The 17,724-nt window shown below is 41.8% G+C and overlaps 1 protein-coding gene across 1 annotated transcript; it reads left to right on the top strand.

The window, feature by feature from the left end:
- Positions 1-4,807: 4,807 nt before the first annotated feature.
- On the top strand, positions 4,808-9,935 carry sgca (sarcoglycan, alpha). The gene is made up of 10 exons (XM_080021530.1): positions 4,808-4,856; positions 5,118-5,243; positions 5,767-5,918; positions 6,021-6,087; positions 6,348-6,546; positions 6,647-6,815; positions 7,136-7,344; positions 7,479-7,505; positions 9,221-9,400; positions 9,672-9,935. The coding sequence occupies exons 1-10, from the start codon at positions 4,820-4,822 to the stop codon at positions 9,700-9,702; spliced, it is 1,197 nt and encodes a 398-aa protein (XP_079877656.1). The 5' UTR covers positions 4,808-4,819; the 3' UTR covers positions 9,703-9,935.
- The last annotated feature ends 7,789 nt before the right edge of the window (positions 9,936-17,724 follow it).

Below are 17,724 nucleotides of genomic sequence, written 5' to 3'. Positions count from 1 at the left end.
ATGCATGTCTCCCCCCGGTGTCCCCCTGTGCAGGACGACGATCCACGCAAAAATGAAAAACAAAACCCCCCCCCCCAAAAAAAAAATCAAATAAAAAAAGATGGAGAGAAAGAAAACGGGTCGCGGGGCGGTTTCCAGGAAGGGCCCGTAACATCAGCTGTGTTTAAAGGGCCTCAGACCCGGTGACTCCGCTCCGACGCACGATGCATCTGTCATTACAATGCGAAACCCGGTCTGTTCACACGCGCGGGGGGAGGAGGAGGAAAAACAAAAAACCCAAAACACACGCAAACAATTGTACCGGGCGGCGAACACATCAGCGGCGGGGAGGGAGCCGGGGCGGCGGGCGAGCGAGCCGCCGGAGGCAGGTCTGTCAGGCTCGGATCCCCGCTCGGAGGCAGCGGCGCTGGGATCTGCTCCTTCTCCGACCGCAGATTTCTGCTCCCGGAGGCGGGAGGCTGCGCGCAGCACGGGCAGCCGCCGGGTCCTAGCGCCGGTGGCGTTGCTCTGCTACGCGGTGCATGGGACGAAAATATATTTAATATTTGACATGACGATTATTTGACTGTCAACTGATGCATCATGTCCATCAATATGTTTTCGTCTCTTTCTACAAACGACTACTAATATTATTCCGTTATCTATTTAGTATTCATTCATAATGTAATCATCGTTTGAGTTTTGTATTTTTCTGTCTTCATGTTTTCTCTATGTATATTCTGTACTGGATATTTTTCACTGTGTCGTATTTTTTGTATTCTAGTTTTCCCATTGCAGGTGCGCGTGATCGTCAACGTCAAACTGATCAACAGATCAAATAATGAGATAGGTTAGGGGAGATAAGACTCAACGTTCAGGTGAAAAATATGCATATACTCATCAGCTGCTCCACATATCAAATACATACGTACAACACGTCGTTTCATGACGTCCAATTGTTTTACGAAGTATTATGTGATGGGTTGATAAGCGAGGATCGGCTGATCAACATAGGCCTCGTTATTTTTTTCCGAAACAAACGAAAGCATGATTATAAAAAAATAGATATACATTTTCGTGTAATTTTGGCTTGGATTTTTACAATATACATAGCTGACACAATTAGAACTTGCCCGCGGGAAATCGCCGCGTCCTGCTTTACGTACTAGTCACCGTGAGTCTAACAGGCCGCGCGTGCGCGATTAAGAGGCGGTGAACAACAAAACTCAAGACGCGTCAATGACACGTCCGTTATTCGCCGCGCATGCGAGAGGACACGTCCCTACAGTCGTGTGTGTGTGATGACCACAGCACTGCCTTCGACGTGCGCTCGTATTCAATGGGCTTTTGCTTCTTGGCGCCCGCGTGATACCGGCTGACGTGAGAGGGACGGGCGCGCTCGCCGTCCGCCCCGGGGAGGGCGTGGCCGCTGCCCTGGAGGTACTGGGCGTCTCCCGACGTTGCGTGAGGCCTGCCCCCCCGGGAACCCTCGTGGTCGCCACGTTTACGGGCGCGGACGCCTCTGGTGCCCTCTGTCGACGTGGCACAGGAACACTTTCTGGCCTCGTCTTGCGACTGTGAAACATCCCCAAAATGTTGGACCGATCCAGAGTCTCACTTCCTCCAGGAGCTCACTCCGTCTACTCCGTTGATCTTAAAGATGTTATGTCGTTATGATCATCTAGATGGTGGCGCTCTTGGATATCTGGTTAATTTCACTATTCTATATGCAAAGTTTTTTTTATTTAGACTGAATTCTCGACTTGAATCACTCGGTTTACTAAACAACAGAAAAGCAATGAGTTCTTGAAACATTATGGAATATTTCCCAATATTTCCCAAACCCGACATAATATGTTTATACAGTACGTGTGCATATGTGTATCCCTGCTTTTTGATCTGCATGTGCTGCTTTTGTTTTACATTAATGTTTGTATAGTATCCTTTTTGTTATATAAATATAAATATATATATACACACACATACACACACACTACTCACAAAAAGATAGGGATATTTGGCTTTCAGGTGAAATTTATGGAAAATGTAAAAAGTTCACGCTACAGTGATATATCATGAAAGTAGGGCATTTAAGTAGAAGCATGCAATGGTGGTTTCCTCATCTCAAACAATTTATTGAAACAAAAGCCAACAACAGTGGTGGGTTTACCACAACAAAAAATGTCAATGTCTCAATAACTTGTCATGTGCCCTTGAGCATCAGTTACAGCTTGACAACCACGTCTCATGCTGTTCACAAGTCGACTTATTGTCTGCTGAGGCCTGGCCCCCCACTCTTCTTGAAGGCGGCCCTCGGGTCATTGAGGTTCTGGGGTACAGAGTTACGAGCCTCTACACGGCCACTCAGCTGATCCCAGAGGTTTTCTATGAGATTCATGTCTGGAGAAAGTGCAGGCCACTCCATTTGAGGTGCCCCAGTCTCCAGCAGCCTTTACCTAATGAAGCCACCTCCATGAGCTGGAGCATTGTCATCCATGAAGATGAAATGAGGCCTGTGTTGTTCATGCAGGGGCACAATGACTGGATGAATGATGTTATTCAGGTAGTATGGGCTTGTCACTGTACCATTCACAAAGTGTAGGGCAGGTCCGTATTGACCAGACACACCTGCCCACACTGTAACACCACCACCACCAAAGGCTCGTCTGGTGACACCAGTGGCTGATGCATAGCGCTCTCCTTGACGTCTCCAACATCCTTGACGTCTCCAACATTTCTGCTCAACGTGAATCGACTTTCATCAGAGAACAGCACTGAGGCCCCTGGTCCCTCGTCCAGCGTAAAGGCTCCCTGGCCCGTGCAAGACGATGATGCCTGTGCCTGGTGGTGTGGTCAGGTGCCCTTGCAGGTGGTCTAACACGCAGACCACGCTGATGTAAATGGTTTCAAATGGTCTGATGTGACACTTGGTGCCTCTCACCTCCCTTAAATGTGCCTGGAGTTGAGTGGCATCATCATGCGGTTGCGCAGGGCACTGTTCACAATGCAGCGCTCATCAGTGTGGGATGTGGCCAAAGGACGTCCACTTCTATGCCTTTCTGTGACTCTTCCAGTCTCTGTATCTCTGTTGCAAGCTGCTGATGACGCTCTGTGACGCTCTAAGCTCAGTGGCCACTTCCCTTTGAGAACATCCTGTTTGAAGCCTCGTAATGGGGAGGTACTGTTGATCAGTTGTTAGGTGTGGTCTTGGTCTCATGATGTCAAAATGTGAACAGCATGATGAAGAGGACTGTTTAAATACCAATTCTAATTGAACCAGGAAATGTATTCGATCGATTCATGAATCAAACACCCGTTGTGAATTTTGCCGTTCAGCTCCTTGTTAGAGAACAGCAGGTTGTGCAAAAAGTACTGAAACATTGAACAGTTGGACATGTGCATTCAAAAGTTTAGAGACGGTCAAATTAAGTTCACCTGTAAAGGTTATAGTGCATTTTAGGTTCATCCTGAAACTTCACCCGAAAGCCGAATATCCCAAACTTTTTGTGAGTAGTGTATATAAAAAGAAAACCAGCAAATTTAAAGCACAAAAGAAAGAATAGTTGCATTCTGGCGCCACTTAGCGTCCACCTGTGCTGTTGCATGTGACAAACCCAGATTGCTGCAAGTCCTTTAAAAGGTATTTCAGTTCAGTTCCATCCATATGTTTTTATTTATTTTTCATCCATAACTGCACAATTTCCTACTTTCACATTTCCTTTAAGTGATACGGAGGTGTACTGGTTCACTTTTAGGTTAATTGTTCATTGTACATGACCATTTATTTATTTTTTATTTCAGTATAGGGCCAATTTTATTTTTATTTTCTGTTTTTATTTATTTATTGTGATCGCCTGTTTGCTGTGACATGAGCTGCCCTAACACTGAAATTTCCCACCGGATGAATAACGTACCTGTGGATAAAGACTTTATCCACATATTTCTTTTTGTCAAATTTAGTTCAGTTATTCTGCATCAGCATCAATATCTCCCCCTCTACTCAAGCATCTTACCTTGCCTTACCTGTTCCCGATGAACTCAACTCACTTCAAACTTACCTTCATATTTACCTTCACTCTTACCTTTATATTTACCTTCATTCTTAGCTTTATATTTACCTTTATATTTACCTTCACTCTTACCTTTATATTTACCTTCATTCTTACCTTCACTCTTACCTTTATATTTACCTTCATTCTTACCTTTATATTTACCTTCACTCTTACCTTTATATTTACCTTCACTCTTACCTTCATTCTTACCTTTATATTTACCTTCACTCTTACCTTTATATTTACCTTCATTCTTACCTTCTTACCTACCTTCATATTTGCCTGTAGAGAAATCCATGAAAATTCTGATGCTTACCTTAAAAAGTACGGGTTAGATTTATTGCTAGTTCATAACCTGCCCTGTTTCTACCAAATACTTACTCTGTACCAAACATATTACTTAACTGCAAATTGAATAAGAGAGAGAGAGAGAGGATTTTTCCAAAAGACCCAGTTTTAAATGTTGTTAAAATGTGTCTTAAATTGTTAACTTGAATTTAACTCTTAGATACCCACAGACACCCGGAAACCTAGAAATCCATCTACGCCCAGCTGCCTTGTATTCTATAGGCCTGCTTTTTTTTTCTGCCCTAATAATTGTGAGCCCCATGCACACACACACACACACACACACACACACACACACACACACACACACACACACACACACACACACACACACACACACAGGCTGTTGTTAGGTGACAGGGCTAAAAATAGTCTTGAAGTGTCTGTGGCTCTGGCCAGGCCCCGTCCACTTGGCTTTGTCAATCACAGACCAAAACAAGATGGCAGGCGAAAAGAGCTGGCTCTTCCTTTCGGCAGGCAAGTTCCTTTCACTACTCGGGCCCATTTGTTTATATTTATTTTTCTATGTGCACTTACAGCAATATTAATCATCCTTGTTCCTCAAAGCATAATAACTATTTAATAATCAATCTCCATCATGTGAGACACTCGATCAGTTTCCAACACCGGAGGGGCGTGAACTAACGTGATCATTTGTTTGTTTGTTTGTTTTTCTTTGCGTGACAATTTGAGATTTATTTAGTTTAATCCATTTCCTGTGTTTTGTTTTGTCCACAGTTTGGGCGGTCAGCTTGTTGGGGGCCAATGCAGATCTCAAATTCACTATTCCCGTCGGGAAGTTATTTACATACGAGCTGATGAGGGAGACTTTCCAGAACGACTTCCAACCTCTATCCATACTCAGTAAGCAAGTCAACCATTATGCATTGTAAAAACAAACAACAACACATATATACCAATATATATATTTATGCCTGTATTTAATTATTAAACATTATGTTTACAATGTTTACTTTTCTGCTTTTTTTTGCAAATTCCAATGTTTATTGCATATTGCTGACTCTGCTCTATTTTCATTCTGTTACTTCATTATCATTTGCCTATTGTTTTTGATGAGAACTGCTGTTTCTTATTCATTGATATTGCAGTGTATTGTTTGTTTATTTTTATTGATTATATATATTTTATGTAGTTAAGAGTTATTCATCTATTTTTTTTTCGAGACTACATGCACAATCTCCTACTTTGAAATTTTCAATTGTTGGTACAGAGGTTTACTGGTTTATTGTTTATTTCCAGGTTTATCACATATTGACTTTTTTTTTTTTTACATTTTACATTACATATTTTTATATAAGCCAATTTCTTCCTATTTTACATATTTATTACATTGTGACTGCCTATCTATCCATCTCTCTCTAAACAGCTGGCATATTGTACGATGACCCCATGGTGTTTAAGTGCAACCTGCAGCACTTCCCTGACCTCCCCGAGTGGCTGCGTTTGACTCAGAGGCACCCGTACGATAACGGCTTCCTCTACGGCACGCCAACATCTCCAGGGAAAAGCATTATTGAGGTATATATTCACCCATCTGGGGGGTGTACGGCGATAGATTATGTATTTATATTTATTTCGTGGCAGATATTGAGGAAACGTGATCTTGAATGTGTTTTACAGATTAATGCGATTAACAAGCGAACCTATGAAACCACCAATGAAAAACTCATCATTCAGGTAATTCCAGGTATGTGCTGAATCTTACTACTTTGATCGGTCAATGGTCAATTGGTTCATTCTGTCTAACCACGTTCAATGCTGGATACAACATGGCCGCCATAGCACGGGGCGCCCCCCTTGCTTAACTATTCAGAATTCACAGAGAAAACCTTCCACCAATGGAAGTGTTTTCTCCGGGTTCTCTGGGTGGAAATGCCGGAGAAAAAGAAAAAGAAGAGAAGTAACACTGCCGCTGTCGTATTCACTTGTGTATTTTGGTCCCCGCAGAGAAGACCCTGCCCTACCATGCAGAGTTCTTCATCAAGCTGCGAGAGATCGAGAAGGTGCTGCCCTCTCCTGTCCAGGACGAGATAAAGCAGGACCTGCAGAAGCTGTGGAAGACGGAGGCGCTGGAAATAGTCAATATTACCAACGCCCTCGACCGCGGCGGCAGAGTTCCTTTCCCTTTGGCGGGACACTACGAGGGGTAAATATGCCGCTGACTCCCCTCGTGGTCCATGCATGCATCCAATTAAAAGGAAGTTCCCTCTTGCGGCACAGAAATAATGAGAATGTGCGTGTCTCAGGGTCTATGTCAAGGTGGGCTCGGAGAAGTATTTCTCAGATTGTCTGCAGAGGGTTCTGACCCCGATCCACCAGAAGCAGTGCAAGGCCGGTTCCAAGGTCAAGATCCCAGGAGGCTGCAGCTACTGCAGCATCCCCAGCAACTGCATCACCTGGTGCAAGACCAAGCTGGTGAGCGATATGCAATGTTTCCCACACCGTCTCGTACGCGAGAATACAGTGTTTTTCATGTACTAGTTCAGTTCAGTTCAGTTCAGTACAGGTCTTCATTGTAAATCATGGGGAAATATTAAATATATTTCAATATTTCATAAACCGCTGGTCTGAAACGTTCCACGAAGTTATTGTAAATGTATGCACGTTGCACCTAACCCTGGAGAATCTGTACCTCCATCCAAGGGGGATTGGGTAAAATTCCAAAAAAAAAAAAAAAAAAAGGTGGTATTTCATAGAACCAATGTTTCCATTTCCCCCCCCCACCTACACTGTAGTTTGACTTCTCTATGCCCGAGCCTTCAACGCCTCCCCCCACCATGGGCCCGGGGATTCTGGAGTCCGGGGAGGACTTCGACCCTCCCGAGTCCCCTCCCGGCCGGGACTTTCTCCCAGACTACCTGGTGACCGTGATCGTGCCTCTGATCCTGGCCATCGTCCTGTGCATCCTGCTGGCGTACATCATGTGCTGCCGACGGGAGGGCGTGTACGTGTTCGCTACAACTCACTAGAGCGCTGTGGGACCTGGTTATGAGTCCAAATGTTGACGTGTTAATTTCACTGACTTGCGTCAATGTTGGTCTTCGTAAAGCCTCATTAGATTGTTTTCATTTCTTATAGGGAGAAAAGGAATGCAAAGACGCCAGAGTGAGTATCATGGCCCATTTGAATCTGGTCTATTTTGGTTTAATCTGCAGTAACAACTACATGAACTGTGAAATTGCAGTATTTTTTAATCAACTTATTACGTGGCTCCGTGGAATTCTTGATTCTTATTGGTCAATAGCAGCAATCACCAGTCAGGTATTTCTGAATAATGATCACTGACCTTAAAATAATGTGTTAATCCACCTGTGTGCTCTTACTAACACTTGCTTGTGGCACCATCTCATGATTCTACACGGGAAGACTCCAGATTGAATGTGAAAAAGTCCAATCTCACATTAATAACAGTAAATAGGTTAGGCATATGGAGGGTAATTGTCTTTTTTGTGGGACGAAGAAATCACTACACTGGTGACTATTTTTCTTAGCGGAATCTCTGAAACTAGGCATGCCAATTGGAAAATAACTAAAATATAATCCAGTGGTATTTGAATGTCCACATGCAAAGTGTTATGCAGATTCATCCAACGTCATATCATAATGTCCAAAGTGTAATATAATGTAGTAATATTATAGAGATCATCCACAATATTAAAACCACTGACGGATAAAGTTGTTAACATTGCTCTTCTCGTTCCAATGGCACCTGTTAAGAGGTGGGATGTACGTATTAAGCAGCAAGTGAACAGTCAGTTCTAGAAGTTGATCTGTTGGGAGCAGGAAAACTGGGCAAGCGTAAGGATCAGAGCCACTTTGAGAAGGGTTAATTGTGATGCTAGACGACCGTGTCAGAGCATCTCCAAAACGACAGGTCTTGTGGGGTGTTCCCGGTATGCAGTGGTTAGTACCGACCAAAAGTGGTCCGATGAAGGACAAGCGGTGAACCGGCGACAGGGCCATGGACGCCCAAGGCTCATTGATGTGCGTGAGGAGCGAAGACTTGCCCGCAGGTCTGCTCTCACAGAAGAGCTTCTGTAGCACAAATTGCTAAAAAAAAAAGTGAATGCTGGCCACGATAGAAAGATGTCACAACACCCAGCGCATCACAGCTTGCTGCCTATGGGGCTGCGTAGCCGCAGACAGAGTGTCCATGCTGACCCCTGTCCACAGCCCAAAGCACCTACAATGGGCACGTCAGAACTGGACCATGGAGCAATGGAAGAAGGTGTCCTGCTCTGATGAATCACGTTGTCTTCTACATCATGCGGATGGGTGGGGTTAGGGTCCGATCTGATGGAGCATGTGTGGGATGTGCTGGAACAACAAGCCTGATCCACGGGGGCCCCACCTCCAACTTCCAGGACTTGAAGGATCTGCTGCTCACGTCTTGGTGCCAGACACCACAGGACACCTTCAGAGGTCTGGTGGAGTCCATGCCTCCAGGGGTCACAGCTGTTTTGGTGGCACGAGAGGGACCTATGTGTTATTAGTGGTTATTAGTGGTGGTTCTAATGTTTTGCTGATCGGTATAATATAATACCATGATTGGTGATAATTATATGGTATAGAAGTTTGTCATAAAATCTACACTAGTATAATATAATCCAGAATTATAGTCAGGTATTAATGTATAAATGTCCATGGCAAAATATAATCCAGTAAAAATATTATTAATGTACAGAGAATAATCCAGAATTATAATCTAATTAAAAGAATCTTTAAACACACACACACACACACACACACACACACACACACACACACACACACAATGTGGCCTCTGCATTTGTCTGACACGGTTTTATAATGGAATCTAGGATCCAGCTGTACCACCACCACACCATCCACGGGAACAGCAACGAGCTGAGGAGAATGGCCAGCGGGCGCGGCGTGCCTGCACCCATGTCCACCCTGCCCATGTTCAACTTCCGCACCGGGGAGAGGGCTTCACCGCTGCAGTCTGACAGCCCTCGTATCCCCCTCATCATGGCCCAGCAGTACGTTTATTTGTTAACATACTAAACCCGTATTCATTATTCTAATGTTACGACTATGTATAAATAACGATAGGAGGTCAAATTACATTCTGATATACTGAAATTCTCATAACCCTTAATTGGTTATTCACATTATATTGAAATGCTTGATCTTTCAGTCTTAATTATTTTAACGTGTGGTACTGAACTGAGCGATAGAATGTGTTTTATGAATAGAGTACATTGGAATCAGCTTTTAAAATGCATTCATCTTGATTTATTTCTTTTACAGTGAACCCTCCATTGACACACTGCCGCGGTGAACCCAGTGAAATTCCCCTTCACTTTTCTCTAGATCTCTCATTCTGCATCGACCTTGGTTTTGGTGAAGAGCTTTTGAACATTCATTCAACATAACATTCATCAATGTGTTTAAAGAATACAAGTTAAAAATCAAATGTGTATAGGTTGGTTCTCTATTTCTACAGGACGTGAGATGCTAATGACGTCTTTGAGCTTGTTATTATATCATTGAAATTAAAATATTACTCAATTAAAAAAAAAACTGTAGTTTTGTTGTCTATGACAGTGTTTCTCAAATTGGGGTATTTTGGGTACTGCAGGGGTACTCGGGGGGTGTTATATCTGTTATATCTAAGGTTTAAAAAAAAAAACAACACATGAAACAAACGCAGTACATCATTTATGTTAATTTTCTTCTGAACCACTGTTCTATGACAATTAGCAAAGCTTAAAAATCACAGGCCAAAGGCAAAGAAAAAAAGCCTTGGAAACCCCAGTGAAATACTCATGTTGCTACTTCCTTCAATATTATATTCTCCTAAATATTATAATTTCTCTGCAGGCACACACCAATGAACACACTCCCAATTCTAATGAACAACATGCAAGAACTGGTTCAGCTAATGGAAGACAAATTTAAGCAAGCGGTTCTCAAAACCACCGGCAAAGACCACACAAACAAAACCATTAAATAAAAAAATATATAAAAAAAAGACAGTCCTTTAATTGACGCCCCGACTTCTATAATACTTCCTCTAGCGTGATCGCATGTTGGACGGGCAATGCGATTAGTTCACGGGTCATTTTTTGCAGAAGGCCCCCAGGTTCCAATGTGTCACATTGCGACCCAGCACACAGCCATCCATCCACAGCGACGCTGTGTTTTCACAACTTACCAAGTGAAGGTGAGAATACTGAGCCATCGGTGTATTCAGCGCCTGTAAAGAAATGTAGTACCATACTCCTATTAGTCGTCCATCACAATAACAACAAGCAGAGTTCTACACATTTGTGGTATTTTTAGAGCTTGACAGGATAGGGGGGACCGTGTTTTTTGTTGTCATTTTAAAAGTGTGCCGTTGCAGAAAAGAGGTTGGGAAACACTGACTTGAACAATGAATGCACAACTTACCGCCGGATGAAGCCCAGAATGGACCGAGGTGGTGCCATCCACCCAACCTCCAAAGGTTGGGTGGATGGCACTGTGGAAATAGGCTACTGTCACTTTGTGTACTGCTACTTGGTAAGGTCGGTAACCGCTGGCTACTACTGAATAAAAGAAAGAACAGTTGGAGGGATGACTATGACGATTGAGTTTATTTTCACATTGAGGTTACAATAAGATTTCAATGCAAAAATGAGTCCGTCAGCGACGTGGCGGAGCAAGGGTTGAACACCACCCCAATCCAAGCCAGATCTGGAGGCGAAGAAAGAAGAGAGCAATGGAGCAAGAAGTATAAAGGAAGTCAATTAAAAAGTGAGTAACTCGAAAAAATACTTTCAAAGAAAGAGAAATAATTACCAACCCTCCCCGAAGAAACTGCAGACGAGGGAAATGTAAGTATTTTGACATACGCATCCTATTTCTACACCTCGTTCCAAATGATATTTTTCTGATTTTCCTAAATAGTCGATGCAAATGACAGTCAGTATAATTTTCAAGTCATCAACCGTTAGGGTAGAATTTGAACGTGATTGAACAAACCTCCCAATGATAACAGTACTTTTTTCAAAAATAAAAACTCAAAATGCACCGTTCCAAATTATTATGCACAACAGAGTTTCAAAATATTTTGTAGGTTGTAAAGAACTGAAAATGGTCATTTGTTGAAGGTGCAGCATTAGGAGGTCATATTTACTGACACCAAAAGCTATTTCAATCAAAAACATCTTAACAGGCCAAGTTACATGTGAACATAGGAGCCTTCTTTGATATCACCTTCACAATTCTTGCCTCCATTGAACTTGTAAGTTGTCGGAGAGTTTCTGCTTGAATTTCTTTGCAGGACGTCAGAACAGCCTCCCAGAGCTGCTGGTTTGATGCCAACTGCCTCCTCCTTTTGCTTAAGTATGCTCCAAAGGTTCTCAATAGGGTGGAGGTCAGGGGAGGATGGGGGCCACACCATGAGTTTCTCTCCTTTTATGCCCAGAGCCGCCAATGACAGAGAGGTATTCTTTGCAGCATGAGATGGTGCGTTGTCAGGCATGAAGATGGTTTTGCTACTAATGGCACGGTTCCTCTTTTTGTACCATGGAAGAAAGTGATCAGTCACAAACTACACAATCTACTTTGCCGAGGTCATTTTCACACCTTCAGGGACCCTGAAGGGGCCCCCCAGCTCTCTCCCCATGATTCCGGCCCAAAACATGACTCTGCCACCTCCTTGTTGACGTGGCAGCCTTGTTGGGACATGGTGGCCTCCACCAACCGTCCACTACTCCATCCATCTGCACCATCCAGGGTTGCACGGCACTCATCAGTCAACAAGACTGTTTGAAAATGATTCTTCATGTATTTCTGGGCCCCCTGCAACCGTTTCTGCTTGTGAGCATTGTTTAGGGGGGGCCCAATAGTAGGTTTATGCACAACTGCAAGCCTCTGGAGGATCCTACACCTTGAGGTTGGGGGGACTCCAGAGGCACCAGCAGCTTCAAATACCTGTTTGCTGCTTTGTAACGGCATTTTAGCAGCTGCTCTCTTAATCCCATGAATTTGTCTGGCAGAAACCTTCCTCATTATCCTTGATCTGCACCCGTCTGTGCTCTGAATCAGCCACAAATCTCTTCACAGTACGATGATCACGCTGAAGTTTTTGTGAAATATCTAATGTTTTCATACTTTGTCCAAGGCGTTACACTATTTGAGGCTTTTCGGCAGCAGAGAGATCCTTTTTCTTTCCCATGTTGCTTGAAACCTGTGGCTGCTTAATAATGTGGAACGTCCTTCTTAAGTACTTTTCCTTGAATTGGGCTCAACTGGCAAACTAATTACCACAGGTGTCTGAGATTGATTTCAGTGATGCAAAGACCCTGAGACACAGCACCATCCATGAGTGGAATTGAAAAACAAAAAAAAATAATGTTTAGGACACTTCAATCCAATTTGCATAATCATTTGGAACGCGGTGTATATAACAAAAACAAACATAATGAATTAATGAAGCCATTTTATTTTTAGTTTAATAAATCTGGTACGTTGAACACCCATTAAGACCCAGTAAATGGTCCAGCTGTGGCCATTGCACTGGCACCCGAACGGAAACTAGCACAGCATAAATGATAAAACATTTGCTTTGATTCGCGCTTCTAAATCAAATATTTTAAATTGCTCCTGTGATATTTCCCAATTCACTCGCAGTGTGCACTGATGGAAATAGAAATCAACGAACGGAAATTAACTCAACGAAAAGTAAAGCCACAGCCCACAGCTATGCCATCGGAATATTCCTTAAAAAATGTGAAAAAAAAGTTAAAAGAAAATGCCTCTAGGGGACGCTGTTTAGAAACTTCATTACAACCAAAACAATATTTGATCTAATGAATACTGACTCACTTTTTTTGCGGGAAAGAGTCATCCCTTTTTCAATTTTAGTTTACTAATTTATATATTTATCCGTTGTTTGGGGACACACAGTGAGATGAACCCGCTCATTTAAATGGCTTCTCAGGGCTTGTACATTCTGTGACGGCGCCAAGCAACAAGTGCAGCTGTTGCGCATTTATTGAAAAGCAACGACGCCACAAAACAACAAAACAATTCATATTGTAAATACAGTTATCCACAGAGGGTTTAACTCACGCCTGCCATTAATGCTTCAAAATATTTCTCGTTATTATTCTCAATAATAATCGAACTATATTGTAATTCATATGAGAAGTTTATCATAAGATTTATTTAATATTGTTAATCTTTTATTATTCATTGTTTATCTTTAGGTTGATTTTCTTACTTTCTGGTTTACTGCCAGGTTAACTTTATTGTTAATTTACAGGTTTCCTTTATTTTTCCATTCAAGTTTATTGTACATTGGCATGCATTGTTTATCTTTAGGTTGACTGTAGATTGCCAGTGTATAGTTTATTTTAAGGTTTATTTTTACTGTGTAGGTTTATTGAATATTGCCAATTCTCCCAGCTAATACTTAGGCTCGCTGCACATTGCCATTTTTAAATTTTCATTCTTTACAACTATTGCCTATTTATGGTGGGAACTGCTGTGACACTTTAGCCCCTTTGCCTTCTCACCGACTTTCCCATCGCAGAAAACAACACGGCTCTCTAACTCCACCAGCGCTGCTTACTCCGAGCGGTGGGACCCCCCCCCGGGCCAAAGGCATTTTCCAAACCGTGTCAAGTAGATTGGGCTGACGCCAGTGCGACGCCAGCGCGACGCCAGCGTGCGGCCCAACCCGAGGCTTCCAAACACAAGCCCTTTACCCCAAATCCATTGATTGATATGTTAGATCGATGACTGTATTTCTAATAAACATACTGTATGTCTCCATTTCACAGGCGTATTCCCTGCTCTGATCGATAGTTTTCTTGTGAAATTTCTGTATTACAAGAAGCAGTCAAGTAAAAGCTATAATATACACAACACCCATCGTAAGGAAACTATTATCACAATATTGTTATACATTTTTACAGCGCGGCGATTATTAATTGAACCTCCTGTCAGCATTAGAATCAGTTTATTACACCAAGTTCATGTTCACACACAAGGAATTTGTTGTGATTATTGGTGCACTTTTATACAGGCAATTGTCAGGGTGTGTTTTTATGGGTCCGGCGACACCTGGGACGTCGCGGCCCCTCGTCCCAACGTCGTCCAGAGTGCGGAGGCAATCGGCCTCGGATCGGTAGCGATGAGGGCGCTCCGGTGAGATGGGTGCGGGAAGTCTCTCTAGAGGACAACACATGTTTTAACCTTCAGTAGACGAGGCAAAAGAATGAAGTGTAAATAAACACATCTTTAAGCGTTTTAACTATTTTTTATTTATTTTTTTTACCATCTTTGTGAAATTGTTTTCTTAACCCAAAAATAATACATCTTATTGTGCGCTCCTAATGGAGTGTTTTGAAATGATGTCAACTTGACTTGATGTAAGCTTATTCACTTTATGATTGAGCATATCTTTAGAATTGATTAATTTATACAATAACTATTATTTAAACTTGCCATGTGGATTTTTCTGCGTCAAAAAAAAAGTATATATATATATATATATAATAAAATAATGATAATAATAATAATAATAATAATAATAATAATAATAATAATAATAATAAATATAGCTTCAGGCAGTCCGTTATCTACACCAATTACCATTTTTCGAGTTCCCATGGAACGTAGCATCAGTTTGTGCTGTCGCTGTCGCTACATCAGCATTACATCTAAAACGAGTTACAATTTTTCTAGGTTTCCCTCGAATGCAGCATGGGCTCACGCAACGACGCCGCGATGCAAGTTTAAACCGAGTTACTAATACAGGCCGATACACTTGTTGCGTGTTGTGACTTCATCCTTAAAGTGAGAAGGTGTCTGTCTACTAGCTGTAGGAGATCACTGCGCGGCGAGGTTCCCGACAACACGGTTTCATTCAGACGGATGGAACACTGCATTCCATCCACTTTTTATTAACATTTGGGACTAAAATAAAACGGACAGCATTCTGAACCGTTATTCTGGAGCTGCAAGTGAGCTCCATGTGTGAGGCCACAAACACGGAATGTGTCTTGGGCGGTTTTCGAGTGTCGAATGGTAACCTGACTGGAATGCTGCAAAATAAGGAACCGGCACCAGGTTGGAACAAAATTAGTTTATTTACAAAAAGGGCAAACGAGATAAAATGTCAAGGGAAAAGCCCTGCCGACGAAAAAGCAGGTAAGATGACACACACACACACACACACACACACACACACACACACACAGACACACACACACACACACACACAACAATGGAGTCCACACCACACAGCTCGCGTTGTGCAAATGCGCGTTGGTAACCACAACCTGCACATATATAAGGAATTCCATGATGATGTCACAAAGCGTCTTACTGCACAAACTCATCTGGCCCCAGCACAGGTTTGGAAACGTTGGTGTGTCGGCGACGTGCCAGCGTTCGGCTACTTCCATTTAAATTTTTAATTTTTTAATTTTTTATTTTTTTAGAGATCCCTTCTCCGTATGTGGATCGATTTGGATGAAACGTGAACAACGCAACGTCTGCGACGTCCCGGTTCTAACGAGACCTCAACCGTGTCTGCAGCTCCAGTGGTTGTCCTGTCCCACACGCTTTTAGTCCGAAAAGTGTCAAAGAGAATAATTATGATGAAGAAATTAAGTGAATACTTTAATTATAATATTCCTTTTAGGGGGGAAAAAGGCTTCAATGCGTCTCTTCATAATGTAACCTAGTGTGTACTCTAGGTTACATTTTTTATTTTTTTTTATTTTTGTTATATCTATATTGAGTGGATTCCTTTTTTCGCTGGCCATGCAGGCCCGCTTTCAAGCACTCCCATAACACGCGGTGTTGTGACACAGGCCATCCTGGTCATGATGACCAAACAGCAACTGTCTGCATTTGCCAAAGACGACAAGTTTCCCTCAACATCAGTCAATTCTCACAGGTCTACTTTTAAGCTCATTGTAATTCAAAAGTGAATGCAAATATCTCATTGTATGTTTACCATGGAGTAGTAAGCGCTGTTTATAATTTAATATGCCGACCAACTTTCCTTGCAATGTGCCCTTTTCCCATGATAACATAAAGAAAGTATAAAATTGTTCGTACCAACCGTAAAACAAAGCCTACAGCCCTGGCAAGATGTGGATCGATGTTTTTGTTGTTTCTCTCTGCAACTGCACTTTGTGTTGAGACAGAGCTTTCATGCGCATTTGAGCAGAAGGCAAGAGGCCTTGACCGACAGTGATGACGTCACCTGACACGCAATAAGCTGGAAGTGACACTAGAGGGCGACTCCAGGTCGCCTTATTAGTCTGCAGGTGGCTTTTTCATCCTATCAGAATGGGGAAAAAAAGTACTGCATATTCATTCACTAAATGTATGCACGACTAAGTACTGAAAATGTATGCACTACCTAAATATATGCACTACTAAGTACTGCATATGTATGCACTTAATGTACACACTACTAAGTACTGCAAATTTATGCACTAAATGTATGCGCTAATAAGTACTGCATGTGCACCGACCTAAACCTTCTAATTAGTCGTGAAAAAGTGGCAATAATTAAAAAAAGCATTAGTGGCCTGGGCAATATTGGTGCGTCTATTTCTGAAGCAACAGTATAGATAATAATGCAGAATAAAAGTACATGGTCAATTTATTCAAATTAACAATTGTTTATTTTCTACGTCTTTATTTTTCAGAGCCTGTTTTGTTCATCTTGCAACATTTTACACTTGAATGGACATTAAATGAATGGAATGAAAAGAAAAACAGAGAAACATCCTCACGTTAAAGATTACCAGCTTTTTCTTTTATTGAAAAATATAGCTGTTATTTCAGAGAATGGGAAGTCAAGAAAGTAAATATATATTAATATACAGAAAGAAAGAAAAACAAAAGAGAAGGAAAATAAGCACAAACTTAACTAGATTATAACCAAATAGAAAGAGAAAATAACATGGCGACAGATCATCATTTGAACCAATTTCTCGCTAAACAATCAAACAAGATAAAAAAAATTGCTCATGATTTTCTAAAATGGACATTTTAACCTTATTTATGGACAGAGTTTGCCACACGGGACACAACAACACAGTCAAAAGTCATTAGCTTTTTAAAATATTTCATATTTTAAGTATTGTTCTTGAGTGATGGACATTCTGCAAGTAGCCATAAAGATCAATGCTGTTTGATCAGGGCATTGTATTAATAATAATAATAATAATAATAATAATAATAATAAAAAAAGTTGTAAAATCACCAACCCCTCTGAAAAATAAAATATGATTCAAAATAAAATGGTGAAAATTAGATATTCTTACTTTCACCGTAAAAAAAGGGA

Source organism: Zeus faber (genome assembly GCF_960531495.2).
Source record: "Zeus faber genome assembly, chromosome: 20".
Lineage (NCBI taxonomy): Eukaryota > Metazoa > Chordata > Actinopteri > Zeiformes > Zeidae > Zeus > Zeus faber.
This window is presented reverse-complemented; position numbering and strand designations above follow the sequence as displayed.